This window comes from Indicator indicator, chromosome 35 (genome assembly GCF_027791375.1).
Source record: "Indicator indicator isolate 239-I01 chromosome 35, UM_Iind_1.1, whole genome shotgun sequence".
Lineage (NCBI taxonomy): Eukaryota > Metazoa > Chordata > Aves > Piciformes > Indicatoridae > Indicator > Indicator indicator.
Window position 1 is genome coordinate 953547 of NC_072044.1, and position 14650 is coordinate 968196.

The window sequence follows — 14650 nt, forward strand, 5'->3', positions numbered from 1 at the left end:
ATTCTGGCCATTTTCTCCAGAGAGGAGCTGTTTTCCGACTTCACGTGAGAGATCTGAAGTAGGTTTGAGGAGACCCTAAAGGACTGTGTACAGCCCTTGATGCCTGTATAGTAGAAAAAGAAGAAATCTCTTGCAGAAAAGCCAAGAGGTACTTCCCAAACTGCTATCCTGTTCTGCCAGATCCAAGCCACACCTCAGACTGTATTAAGTGCTGGTCCCTGTAAGATATCTCTTGGTTATAGCTTGCACATTCAGGACTGAACATCAGCTTATTATTGTGATTAAGTTTTATAAAGGCAGCTCTTGAAAAGCTCAGGAATAAAATACAGCCCCTTGCAGTTTCCTTTGGTTTGCTAGATTGAGCTGGGAAGATGAGATCTGTGCAGCTCCTTCCTGTTGATAAAATCTATCTTTCAAGCAGACACTCTCTCAGGAAAAATCTGACCAGCACACTGCTTGGTGAGAGCACATCATTTGTACTTATCCACCACGCTGGTTCTGATGACAGCATAGCCCTTTAAACCATTTCCTTTAAACCATTGCTTCAGCACAGAACACATCAGTTTTTGGCCTCTTTCAAAAGACTGATTTCCACAGTCCACTTTAGACAGGTGCAGCTGTGCTGTGAGGAAGCCTCTGGCCAGAACAGGAGAAAATGTACTCAATGTAAAATGAAAGCCTAAGTTAAAAAAAAAAAATAATTAAATTTGAGCCCTGGTTTCACCTGTTTCACTATAAGTGCCTGTAGTTGCACTTTAAATAGTCTTACAGTTGATCTCCCTTCTCCTTATAGAGTGGGAGAGTCTAATTACAGGGAGGGGAAAGCAGTAAAATTAGTGTTAGGCTGTTGTGCAGTCAGTCAGATACTTGTGCTCTGTTACTAGCAAGGTGTTATTGAGGCTCTGCAAACTTGCTGCAAAGATGTCACGGGTGAGAATTTCAGGTAGGTCTGAAAACAGGTAGTGAGACAAGGAGCCACAGGGCAGGTTTGCTAGCCTGCAGGCTCTGAGATTTTGTTGGCACGGTATCTTTTCAGTCCAGGGGGCATTGCTGGGGACTTTCAGCAGTTTTCTTCCCGTTTGGTGACGTTTTTGATAGTGCAGCAAAGAAATAGCATTATTGTTTAAATCTTGCTTGGCTTGTACTGAAGAGAAATCACTGTCCCTCCTGCAGTGCAGTGCATCCTTTAATGATACCATGAAATCACTTGAGAAGGCATCAGAGGGATTTCAGGAGTCTCTGATCCACCTGGCTAAGCTCTGAAGATGTGGGGTGCTGTTGTCCTAAGGAGATGGAGGGCACAAGCTGGGCAGCAGGAGTAAGGACAGCCAGGTTTGCAGAAAACTCCAGAGGGCCATGTGACTGCTGTGGCAGAGGCAGGAGGAATATCAGCACCAAACAGTTCTGATAAAGCACATTTAGAGCTGCAGGGCTGTGGTGTGACAGGCACTATCCTAGCACATGGAGCCAGTGTTAAAGCCTGGCCCTGCAACATTGGTAGGAGTTTGCTGACCTTCATGAGTGCAGTTTTCATCCACTGAAGAGGTAAGAAGTCAAGCTAGATGTTTCTGGGATGCATAGTTTACAATTGAATACATAGAGTTCAAATGCCAGGAGTACTTTCTGCGGGCTGGACTTTGGGAAGTCAGCAGCTGGTGACTTGTGATGCCAGAGCTCTAGTCTGAATTCTCTGTGTCAGGTGAAAAGGGCTTGAATTGCACCCTCAAAATGTTGATGCTGCACTCTGTGACCAGGAGTGAAGACCTGTGGAACTGTGGCATCTCAGCTGTCTGATCCTGTTAGTGAAGAAGTAGAGATGTGATCATAGGGCAGCAGGAGGATGACCATCCATCTTGAACTTCACAGAGGATGAGAAGTCATGGACAAAACCCAGCAAAGCAACCCCTGTGCTTTGAGTCACTAAAACTGTGGGGTTTTGTTCAGGCAGGAGAATGCCTATGTTGTCCCTATTTTCTTCTGCATCCCAGCATCTGAACAAAGGCATAAGGAGAGACCTTCCAAGATAGCTCAGTTTTATTAGACAAGGTATCTGTAAGTTGCTTGTAGTGTTGACTGAGGTAATCTAGGTTCTAGAAAATGCTGTTCCTCTTGGACAGCTGCTGTAGGGCAGAAGTTCTGTCAAGAACCTCAGGCTGGATGCCATCTGCAGCCTGGGTCATTTATGCACATGCCAAGACTCTATCGTGGAACAGCCAGTGCTGCACCTTGTACAAAGTGACCAGTGCTGTGCTTTCTTAAGGGGAAGGCTTTGGCTAAACTTCTACTTCACTAATCCCTTTTTCAGTCATTGATGTGAGAATCAGGCAAAAAGCTCAGATTCTGAATGGTTGATCACTTCTGGGTTTATTCTCTTTCTGTTTTGTCTCAAACAGCACAAGTCAAAGGTGAGTATTGTTCTACTTTTCCTATGCTCTGCTGTCTTACTGCCTAGGCATGATCACTGGCCACAGCAGTTACATGATTGTGGTAACTTCAGCAGCTCCAGAAGATGCTGTTTCTCAGCAGTACCAGCTGTGCCCTGCAGTGTTTTGTGGAATGCTTTCAGCTTTCTGGTCCTTTGATAAACGAAGCTGCTGTTTGTTAAATATTGTCCTAGCACCCCTGAGCTCCTGCTTAGGAGAACAGCTTTTTCTAGTGAAGTTCTTTGTGGCAGGAAGTGAAACATGTTGCAATTTCCCTTGTACCTATTCAGGCCTTTGTTGGCTTTTTGATTGTTTTTCTTTTTCTTGCTTCTTTTTTTTTTTCCCTTAACAGAAAGACAGCCTAAAGTAACTTCTAAAGATGATAGATAAAGTAATTTCTTCTGAAGATGGTGAATTTTATCCATGAGGGGACAGATCCAATGCTTCAACTCCTTTATTCATGTTGAAGTCCACAGTATGGTGCCCCTACCTTGTGGCTTCATGTTTGCTAAGGCTTTATGTGCCAGCAGAAAACATTTGTTGCTGAGACACTCATCATCTCACAGTGAGCAATAATGGGGTAGTGCAAACCCCCTGCATTTTGTCTTTTAAGAAGTATGTAGGTCACCCATTGATGATGCAGCAGCTTTTCACCAGTGGGTAACTTTTGTTACTGAAATCCTGGGTTTGTGACATGGCACTGCTGAGAAATAGAGCCAGTGCGAGGATTTTCCCATGTGTAGCTCAGCACAAACCCTTTTGCCTTGCCACATAACACCAGGAAAAGGAAGCCCCTGTGTTATCCTCCCCAAGCCCTACTAACCCACAGCTAGGACCCTGGAACTGCAAATTCAGGGCTACAGGTTTTGATCCCTTGATACCCTGGTTGGGGGGTGGGGGTGGGAAATGGCCAGGCTCATGAACTGCAGATCACTCATTGGTCTGGCACACTTCTGCCATGCATGTCACTCCTTTGGCTTTGGTCCTCACCTGCTTGTCTGACCTCAGTGCTCCTTACCATGGCCTGTCTGATATGTCAGTGCTGTTGTTCATTGTTCAGCATCAATCCTCACTACACTTCATGCTGATCTGCCAGCTGCTGGGAAAACCTGCTAGCTAGTGACCATGTGCTGCTATGCAAATACGTGATTCCAGGAGATGTTGCCAGAAGAGCTCTTGGCTTTTTGTTTCATGGTATTTTGTTTGCAGTAGAAGGTCTTTTAACCTTCTTCCTCCTACTTCATAAAGCTCCAGCCAGCCTTGTGTCAGTGACAACTTTCGTAGGACCATACTAGCTGACACCTTTGCAGCATGCTGTACATGATGGGCTGAGAGAAGTCTGGTCCATGCTAGGAGCTCTTCAGATGCTCTGTGATGGCACTAAGTGCTTGGGCTGCCAGCTCTGTCCATCTCCATCTACACCTCTTTATCCTGACTGGATGCCTTGTGGACCCAGTCAGTCTTGGGCTTTCTAGAGTTGTAATGGCTCTGCTGACCTCCTCTTCCTCACAGTACCTGCTCTTACAAGTGCTTTTACCAACGACTTGCTTCTTTCCAGGCCTTTTTGCACTACCTGTGGGGTGTTTGTATGGGGAGTGTCCAGGTATGTCTCTAGTCCACTATATGTGGCCCAGGCTCTGGAGATTGTTGGAGACTTTGGAGGTTGCTCAGAGTCTTTCAGGCAGCACGAAGGTGTAGGTGTCATAAGGAAATGACATCTGAGCATTCAGCTGACTGCAAGGGGCACCCCTGTTAGGGTGTCTGGGAAGCAGATGTCTATGTGACCCTCTACTCTGCTACTTCTCCTTGCAGAGCTGGAGGAGGCAATTCGCTCCTTCGCAGAGAAGGTCTTTGCCTCCGAGGTGAAAGATGAGGAGGAGAGGCAAGAGATCTCTCCTTTTGATGTGGAAGAGATCTGCCCCATCTCACGCCAGGAAATGAGAGAGCACATGATGCTTCAGGAGAGCTCTACCACACAAGAAAAGCGGTGAGCAATAACCAGGCCAGTTGGGGAAAGGAGAGGAGCATTGTCTGCACATCCCCAGCTACAGCTGGAAAAATGCAGGGGGAACATCAGTTAAGGCCTGGGAAAACAGCTCCCACAGCCATGTGATAAGTCCTTGGAAATCCCAGGGCTTCTGTCAGGTGTTTTGGGGTTTCCTCTCCAAGGAAAGACCTTTGACGTGTTCCCTCAGTGTTGGCATGACACAGGCCATAGAGCTGTTGGAGAGGGAGACATTGAGACCTTTCTCTGGAGAGGTGTGACTTCCAAACACCATGATTCAAAGTCTGTGGCTGCTTTGTGCATTGTGGCCACTACTCCTGGTGCTGTCTGGTGCAGCAGTGGAGATGATTAACATTGTGCACGGCTAGAACATGGCTGTGCTCCTGACCCTGCACCTGCATGTGTCCATGGAGTCAGGGCTCTCTGCCTGAGGCTTTCCTCCCTGGCAGGAAGAAGCACCTGCTCCGAAGCCAGACAATTGTTTCTGCAGTGCCTGGGGTTCAGAAGTCTACAACCAGACTGTCCACTATTGATGAAGTCGTCTCTACCTCCCCCCTGTACCAGGCTGTGCCTGATTTCCAGCGGGTGCAGATCACAGGGGATTATGCCTCTGGGGTAGGTACTTGCATGGCTATGCCCTTCCCCATGCTGACTGCCAACACATCTAGTCCCTGCCTGTAGTAGTACCCAGTGAGTGTCACAGGAGTCTGCAGCAGGCACAGTGGGGACAGTCTGTCTCATGGGCATTTGATTGTGCCCTGCTGCATTCCTGGAAGATCTGAGCTGTGGTTCTTTGCAGCAGTCTGTGGGGTGCTGCATGCTTCCCATAGGCTTCTCCAGAGGGGAGGGCATGACAAGGTGGGCTATGTTCATCCTGTGGCAGCCTGCTCCTGCTTGCACACTGCTGTATGTCTGAGGTCTGTGCACAGCACAGATTCACACAACAGCTGAGGTTGGTGGGGACCTCTGAAGGTCTTGTGGTCCAGCCTGCTAAAGCAGGGTCACCTAGAGCCAGGACTAGGACTATCACATCCTGTGCTAATTCCTCTTTCTCCTCCTCCTCCACAGCCTCCTATTACATTTGTGCTCCTTCTGAGATACTGCTGGCAGGTTGCTCCATCCTGGGCTGAACCAGGTTGCTTAGCTATGTAGCAGAGGAGCAGTTAGGAGAGGCTGAAATTCTTTCTATGCACAGGCACATTTCTTCTGCCATGACTGTAACTAGCTGCAAGTGCTGCATGGTATTCTCCCATGCTGCTCCAGTGTGACTTTGACTGCCCTTGACTCTTGACTGCCCAGAACACTTGTCTGTGCAGTAAATCAAAAATTCTTGACACATTGGCTCAGTGTACATTGCTGGTCCTGCTTCAGTTTCAGCCTGGGCTCCAAAAATAGCTTTTAGTAGTTTGTCCAGGCTTGGCTTCCATTTCAATGCCAGCTACGGTTTGCAGCAAGGAATGTAAACAGGAATGACAGATGGCATTGATTCTGGTGCAAGGAACTTCCCTTTGCCATGTCTGGGACTATCTATTATCCCTTCTTTACCCTGCTCAGGCAGAGTGGTGGGAGGGGATGATAAGGTATGTGTGGATAGATTTTGACTGGAGATTAGGAAGAAATTCTTTACAGTGAGGGTGGTGAGACACTGGAATAGGTTGCCCCAGGGAAGATGTGGATGTCCCCTCCTGAGAAGTGTTCAAAGCCAGGTTGGATGGGGCTTTGAGCAACCTGGACTACTGGAAGATGGAAAGGTGGAACAAGATGATCTTCAAGGTCCCTTCCAACCCAAACTATTCTATGGTTCTATGATCTTGCTGTCAAGACAACTGTCCTCTTCATGTCTTGGTGCATCAGGGTATCTCTTAGGAGGCTAGGTTCCAGTTGTGTGGTTGCATTAAGCAACAGTCCTCTTGCAGGTGACAGTAGAAGATTTTGAAGTTGCCTGCAAAGGCCTGTACCGTGCCCTGTGCATCCGGGAGAAGTACATGCAGCAGTCTTTGCAGCGGTTCCCCAGGACCCTGTCTCAGTACCTGCGCATGATCGAAGGCGAGGTCTGGAGGCTGAGTGATGCTGGCCCAGGTACCTCTGAGCTCCTGCAGGGTTTTCCCCTCTGGCTTCAGCATGGGGTGGGCAGGGGTCAGAAAAAGGTGGTGGACGTGCTCCACAGGGAAGTCAGTTGCCCAGACCACCTCTTCAGTGTCACAGTGTTGGGGCTGTCCCTGCCTGGAAGAGAGTAACAGGATTCTGGGGATTTGGCTGGCAGCCTGTGCCTCATGGTGCTCTCCTTTTGGTCCAGTGTTCACTCCGCCAGTAAAGGATGGACAGGATCCCTTCGAAACTGAGAGTCTCCCAGGGGACCTGGGATACCACATCCAGATGAAGGATGGGGTAGTTTACATCTATGAAGACGAGGGAGCAGTTGGCAGAAATGAGCCAAAGGACCTGTCCTACCCCAGCCTCAAGAACTTCATTGATGACATGAACTTCCTCTTGGCCCTGATTGCACAGGGGCCTGTGTAAGTGCACAGCCCAGCACTGCTGGGTGCAGCTGAAGAGGTCCTGCCTCAGCAGGCAGAGGGAGGTCAGAGCACAGCCAAGGTTGCCTTGTTGCCTTGTCTTCTTGGGAGGAGGGAGGAACCTGCTGATGACATACTTGCAGCCTGCTGGTTACCAAAGTGGTCTTGGCCATCTTGATTGGGATCTTAAGCAGAGTCAGCATTCAGGGATTGGAGACACACCCTGCAGGTATGCTTACATCTGGCCAGGCCTCCCTTTGGAGCTCTGTAATAGAGCCAGGAGGAGCACCTTAGGGAACAAGGTTAGGCCAGCATGAGCTTCTCCATCTCAGGTGAAAGCTGCATCCCTGTGTTGGGCAGACCATGCCCCTGTGTGATGGGGTCACAGTTCTTCCCTTTGCTTTCTCTAGTAAGACCTACGCTCATCGGCGCCTGAAGTTCCTCTTATCCAAGTTTCAAGTGCATGAAATGCTGAATGAGATGGAGGAGATGAAAGAGCTGAAGAACAACCCCCACCGGGACTTCTACAACTGCCGGAAGGTAAATGGCAAAGCTTACAGCCCTGGTGACTCTGAAGATGACCTTGGTACCTTCCCCTCCCTGAGAACTGGATATTAGAGTCAAGACTATGGCATCTACATTGTTCCTGCTAAGGGGATGGTGCAGACTGGGCTGCTCTTGGCCTATTGTGCTCTTCTGATGGTCTGAGCCTTGCTTCCCACACAACTTGGGTGCATCCCAAGTTTGGGGTTTTGTTAGGTGACCTCCTTGTGATGATAGTACCTGAGCATCCCAACTTGAAGCTAGATAGCTGTCCCTCTGGTTTCTCAGGTGGACACACATATCCATGCTGCAGCCTGCATGAACCAAAAGCATCTTCTGCGTTTCATCAAGAAATCATACTATGTGGATGCTGACCGTGTAGTTTATGATGCCAAGGGCACACAGCTCACCCTCAAACAGCTTTACCAGAAGCTCAACCTGCACCCCTATGACCTGACTGTGGATTCCCTGGATGTCCATGCTGTAAGTGATAGAACACTTGCTGCAAGACCACTCTTGGGTTACTCTCATCCCCTCCCTGTGTAGCCATGCCGTGTTAAGTGTTTATGGCAGGTTATAGCAGCTCCTGGCTTTCCCATTTTGGGTTGTTTGGATCAGTCCCTGCTCATAGGTATGCTTGGCCCCTGCATGCACCTGCAGTGTTTGCCCTGGATGTTCCGTGCTGCAGGGGCGGCAGACGTTCCACCGCTTTGACAAGTTCAATGCCAAGTACAACCCCGTGGGAGCCAGCGAGCTGCGTGACCTCTATCTGAAGACAGAGAACACCATCAACGGCGAGTACTTTGCTACCATCATCAAGGTGAGAACACAGGAGAGCAGAGAGCAGTTAAGCTGTGATGCTGCTTTGCCCATGGGCTGGAGGGTCCCCCTGCCATGGTTGGCTCTGGTTTGCAGGAGGTTGGCTCTGACCTGGAGGATGCCAAGTACCAGTACGCAGAGCCTCGCCTCTCCATCTACGGGAGGTCAGCTGAGGAGTGGCTCAAGCTAGCCGACTGGTTCAACAGGCATCGAGTCTATTCCCCCAACATGAAGTGGATGATCCAAGTACCCAGGATTTAGTATGTGCTGTGGGTCTGAGAGAGCACAGTGCCTTACACCTCATATTTTATCCTAAAGAGATTATGGGGACAGTGGGCCACATTGTACCTCTGCCGGTAACTAATTCCCACCGGTAACTAATTCCCATTTCTGTCCACAGTGATGTGTTCAGGTCTAAGAATTTTCTCCCACACTTTGGGAAGATGCTGGAAAATATCTTTATTCCTGTATTTGAGGCAACTGTCAATCCTCGAGCTCACAAAGAGCTGAGTGTCCTCCTACGCCACGTGAGTATCACCTGCTGATGTCAGGGTGTGGTGAGCACTCCGGTTCCTGTTTGTACACAAGAAAGGGACTCCTGGCCCCAACATGGAAGATGTCATCAGTGGGTTTGTGGCTCTGCTGCCGCATTCTGGGAAAAGGAGGCTGTGTCCAGAAGTGCTGGGAGGGGTCAGACTCCCTGAGCTGGCTGCTGTGTGGCTGTAAGAAATGCTGTCCACTTGCTCCCTGCAGAAGTGGTTTGTTGTGAGCTTTATTTCTAGCTCTTGATAGAGCTTGGGAGTTTGAGAGGAGTGAGGTCTGCAGCCTTGCCTCTGACTCTGCTCTTAGGTGGTGCAGGGGTGCAGGCTACAGCTGGGCTATGGCAAGAGCAGTGGGGTGGGGTGAGCCAACCTACCTGGGCATGATCATGTGGGGAGCTTTGAGATGCAGCTTTTTTGTTACTCGCCAAGCAGATCACTGGCTTCGACAGTGTGGATGATGAATCCAAGCACAGCGGACACATGTTCAGCACTAAAAGCCCAAAGCCAGAGCAGTGGACTACTGAGAAGAACCCATCCTACACCTACTATTTATACTACATGCATGCCAACATCCTGGTGCTTAACAACCTGCGCAGGTGAGGGCCAGGATCTGCTAAGGGACCTATGATGGGCTGGCAGATGGGTGGCTGCCTCATGAGTTGTCTTAGCTCTTTGATTGTTGCTGTGGAAGAAGTGGAGCCCTCCTTGCTCTGCTACCAATGTATTTTGGAGCTTCACATCCCAGAGCAATGCAAACGCTCCTCAGTAAGAAGTGTAATGGACTGGAGTGAAAACTCTGGAACTGCAGACACTGCAGCTATTGTGCACACAGAGGAGAAAAGAGTGATGTGCTTCTAGGTCAGGCTGGATTCCTGGGAACCCACTGGTAGAGGCAGAGCTGTACCTGAAGTCAGGGAATCTTGCATTGCGTGCCACCTAACCATGCTGCTTGTCTGCTGTGATTCCTTCTATGTGTTTAGGCAGCGTGGTATGAACACATTCCTCTTCCGTCCACACTGTGGGGAAGCTGGGGCCATCACACATCTGCTTACAGCCTTCATGACAGCAGATAATATCTCCCACGGTCTCAACCTCAAGAAGGTAACTGGAGTAGTCTGGGCAGTCCAGGCATGGCAGAGGAGTACATGTTCACAGCTGGCGTCCACTGTAGCTGACAGTTAATTGTGCCTCTGCTTTAGACTGATACAGACAGCTTGGCTTCAGGCAGATGTTAGAGGATTCTCTGGGTTTCTCCAGGCATGTTTGAGGATGCAGCTGAGAAATATATTCAGATTTCAGGGGTCAGCCTCACAGACCTGTCACTGGCTATATCTGTTATCACTGAAGCAAACTTGAGTTCTGAAATCACACAGCTTTGACCTTGCTTGGTCTCTCGTGCTCCAAGTGGGCCCTAGGGGATTGCTTGCCCATCTCTTCTCTTGTACACAAGCACTATGCACTAGACTTGCTGGCTGGGGTACAGAGCTGAAGTGACCCTGAAGAGGTAGGGGGATGCAGCAACTTCATCCCTAACCTGGCAACTCTGCTCATCTTTGCAGAGTCCGGTGTTGCAGTATCTGTACTTCCTTGCCCAAATTCCCATTGCTATGTCCCCACTCAGCAACAACAGCCTCTTCTTGGAGTATGCAAGAAGTCCGTTGCCTGACTTCCACCAGAAGGGTCTCATGGTGTCCCTTTCTACAGACGACCCCATGCAGTTTCATTTCACCAAGGTATAGTGTGAGTTGATCACCTTCTGTCTGAAAGCACCAGGGCTGGGACGGTGTGGGCCTCGTTTTTCAGGCAAGGCAGCAGCATGTGCAGAGGGTCCAGCATGCTGGGCCATTGCAGGGGCATGGGCTGTGCTGGCAAGAGCTGGTGGCCACTAACACAGCTTGTGGCTGCAGGAGCCCCTGATGGAGGAGTACGCCATTGCTGCTCAGGTCTTCAAGCTCAGCACCTGTGACATGTGTGAAATTGCCAGGAACAGCGTCCTGCAGTGTGGCCTGTCCCATGAGGTAGGAGCTCTTCTGGGAAGGGGGCGAGTCGGCCCTGCCCGCCGTGGTCCCTCCTGCGACAGCGGCCGGGACACGGCTCGTAGGCCGGGCCCCGTGGGACCTGCCTCCAGCGCTTCCCTCGGGTGCTGCACGCAGGGTGCTTGAGATCTGCGCCGCCGTCCTTGTCTCTGGCAGGAGAAAGCCAAGTTCCTGGGTGAAAACTACCAGCAAGAGGGGCCAGAAGGCAACGATATCCGGAAGACAAACGTGGCTCAAATCCGCATCGCCTACCGCTACGAGACGTGGTGCTACGAGCTCAACCTCATCGCCGAGGGCCTGAAAACCGATTAGGAGCGGGGATGGACTCTGGGGCCTCGGGCCAGCGGCTGTGCCGGGCACCCCTGGAGCCGCACTGGGAGCCGGGTTGGCGGCGGCGGGCGCACAGTAAAAGGCGGCGTACGAGCAGCGAGCAGTCTGTGGCGGGGCGGGGCTGCGCCTGAGGGGCGGCCGCGAGAGCCAATGGGGGCGGCTCGGTGCGTGCCGGGAGCGTTCTGTGGGAGCGGGGCCGGGGCCGGGCCCGGGCCCAGGCAACGGCACCGGGTGAGACGGGGCGGGGAGAGGGGGCCCGGGCCAGAGAGCGGAGATTTGGGCATGCCGCGGGGGCGCTGGGGCGCTGAGACGCAGTCGCGGCTCGGCGGGCGGGGCGGAGAGGACGCTGGCGGCGGAGCCAGTCGGGCCCCGGGGGCTGCTGGTCTCGGCGCGAGGCTGAGCTGTCCGCTCGCTGCCGGCCCCGGCGGGAGCTCGGCCCCGCTGCGATCCGGTGAGGGAGCCTTACGGCGCCGTTTCTCCATCCTGATCCGGTGGGCCCCTGCGGCCGACCGGCCGGCGCTCGCCTGTCCCTGGTGCGGCTGGAGGGCCTGTGGCAGGGCCGGCTGCTCTGTCCCAGGTGTCGCCGTGAGCCGGTTCCCGGTGCGGTAGGGAAGAGCGAGCGAGCGCTGGACCCACAGAGTCAGTTAGGCGCCTGTTGGAGCCGGGCCGCGGCCGCAGCTGAGCCGCCAGCCCCACCGCATCACCGCACTGCCTCGGCCTGTCCCGTCCGCTCCGGGCGCCCGTTCCGATGAATGCAGCCACTTGCGGAGGGGAGCCAGCCAGGCTCTTTCCAGCGGTGCTCAGGGACGGGACGAGAGGTGATGGGTGCAAACTGACACACGGGAGGTTCTTCAACACCGGGAAATATTTTCCTGCTCTGAGGGTCACCGAGCACTGTCCACTGTCACAGGTTGCCCGGGGAGGTTGTGGGGCTCCAAACATAGTCCTGGGCAGCTTGAGCAGGTGTTTGGACAAGGTAACCTCCAAAGATCCTTTCCCACTTAGACCAGTCTCCAATTCTGTATACAGTAGTTTTTATTTTTTTTTTTTGGCAAATCATTTACTAGTAGGCTGTAACGTTTCAGGTAGTGCTAAGTATTTGTGCATTGTTGCACTGAAGTATAGAGGTCTGAGTCATAACTGAAGCCCTTCCTGGCAGTGCTGTCTAAGGGCACAGGGTGTAGCCTGGCATGCTGGACTAGTCTCTCCTTGGCTTTCCTGGTTCACTGTGTAGGTCCAGTTGCCATGGTTGAATACAGCCTGAGTGCACCTGGCTGTCACAACTCTTGATAGAGGCCTAGCAGTGGTGGGAGCTCTTCTTGACAGCTGGGACCTGCTTCAGCCCTAATGATAGAAAAAAACTAGGAGGCACAGGAAAAGATGTCCTCGGACACGTTATTTGGGGAGTGGTGGCTGTGGTTTCTGCTGTCCGTGTTGTGTTAGTTACAGAGAGGTGGGATGAGGAGTGAGCATGGAAGAGAAAGGTGGAACCAGAAGAGCGAGAAGCTGCTGGACAAGCTCCTAAAAGGCTCTGTCGGCTGGAGCGGAGGTGCAGGAGGGGAGGTTTGGTCCAGCTGTCCACTCAGTTGTAGATGGGGCAGATGAGGAAAAGGTCTTAAGCAGGGTGTTTACTAGAGCAGTGGAATTGTTTTGACTGCTTCACAGGAGTGTGATGTGTGAATGAAAGGACATTTGTTGTGGTCACACACAGCCTATCCGTGGTGGTCATTGTAACATAAAAGTGGTCATGGCTTTATGGTGATGCCAGCCCTAGGGGATGCCTCTGAGAGTTGCACTGAGAAATGGCTCCATGCTAACTCATGTTTGAGCGTAACTTTTTTTCTATCCCCACCTTGAGTCTTAGTTCTTGTGTGAAGCTGCAGCATTCCTGGGGCATGCAGTCAGCCTGTGGTGTGCTAACTGAGCCTTCAGATAGTGTGAGTCAGGCTAGACCCCCATGGTTTAAAAAACAGTACATCCTGGCTTCTGTTGGAGTGTCCTTGGGTATAAAGGCCTTTAGGGCTTAAATGTTTAAAGCACTGGATTTTTTTAGCATGGGTAGAAACTTACTTTCAAGAGGTTGAATTTCATCACTTCAGAAAAAAGACTGAAAGTGAACAGATCTAGATACATCTTTTGCATCAGTACAAAAGTCAGGAACCATGGCACAGGTCAGGCTTAACCTCCTAATGCCATGTAAATTAAGATTAACATCACATTTGCTGTGTCCAGGGGCTGTGCTCTGCATGGCCATGTATCTGATGAGGTAGAACTCTGTTCCTCAGTGTGATATGCAGAAGCTTTGAATGAGTTAATAACTAGAGTTGCTTTGTATTATGATGGAAATGACTAAGCATTCTGCATTCCTGAAGCATTACTGATTTTGAAATAAAATCTGCTTGTTTGGTACTGCCCATGCCTCATCATGGCAGAGTTTTGTTCAGAAGAGCTTCAGGGTTGTTCCGGAGCTGAACAGAATGGGAATATCTGAGAACTCTGGAAGAAGTCCTTGCTGCTGTGCTGGCTGTCCCCTCATCCCTCCAGGAATGGACTGGCAGCTTCCCTATGCCTCAGAAGATTAGGAACTATTTTGTCTTTGGCTACCAACACAGGAGACTTGGTGGCAAGAGGTGGTTTAGAGATGCATGGGTCTCATAAAAGGAGTGAAAGATTGCTTCAGAGCTGCATGGGCTTGCTAAGTCAGTGATTTGCATGTTCTCATGCCTGTTGTGCAGCAGGATAAGGTAAGGTGATGTGTTAATGCCTTCCTTTAGCAAATCAGCTGTTGATATGAGTGTAGTAAAGGGACTTGGGGTGTAGGGGGGGTACCAGCAGCACCTGTGAAGACTGGGCTTGAGCTTAGCACTGAAGAATATTTTGATGTTGAACAACACTAGCAACATTCTCTCCTTGAATATATGGTTTCAGGAAATGGAATGGAAAACGCTTAATGTGCTCTCTGGCTTTCAGAAAGAACTGGAAAAAGAGAGCTACTTATCACATGCTATGAATGTGCCCCGTTCTTCTGCTCTGGATAAAGATATGGAAGCTGTTCGGCTCCTCTCCTAGCCTATCTTTCCTTATCAGAGCCTTTCCTTTGCTAGTTTGTGCTTCAGGTTCTCAGCAGTGGCCCTGAGCACTGTTGCTGTAAAGTGGTTGCAACGGCATAGGAAAGGGGAAAGCTGCTTTCCTGTCCTGCTAATCAGGGCTGTGCAGACAGGGACTGAGGAAGGATGGCTCTGCTCTGGCTCAGGATGTTTCGGAAACAATGCCTGTTTACAGAACAGGACAGGGGCCCCTTGCTGCCTGCAGCAGCAGGGGAGCAGAATGGCTGTGTGGGAAGAAGTCTCCCAGTAGGGCACTCCAGGCTCTCTGGTGACAAATATAGGTCAGGTGTTGACAAGCAGAACATCAGACAGGTTTTTACTTGCATGTG

The 14650-nt window shown here is 50.9% G+C and overlaps 1 protein-coding gene across 1 annotated transcript; it reads left to right on the forward strand.

Moving 5' to 3' along the window:
- The first annotated feature begins 921 nt into the window (after positions 1 to 921).
- AMPD1 (adenosine monophosphate deaminase 1) lies at positions 922 to 11209 on the forward strand. The gene is made up of 16 exons (XM_054395770.1): positions 922 to 943; positions 2394 to 2405; positions 4236 to 4410; positions 4878 to 5043; positions 6345 to 6507; positions 6725 to 6944; positions 7355 to 7484; positions 7776 to 7970; positions 8176 to 8307; positions 8403 to 8566; positions 8707 to 8833; positions 9281 to 9444; positions 9829 to 9949; positions 10408 to 10581; positions 10756 to 10866; positions 11041 to 11209. Exons 1-16 carry the CDS (start codon positions 922 to 924, stop codon positions 11194 to 11196), a joined length of 2232 nt encoding a protein of 743 aa, XP_054251745.1. The 3' UTR covers positions 11197 to 11209.
- The last annotated feature ends 3441 nt before the right edge of the window (positions 11210 to 14650 follow it).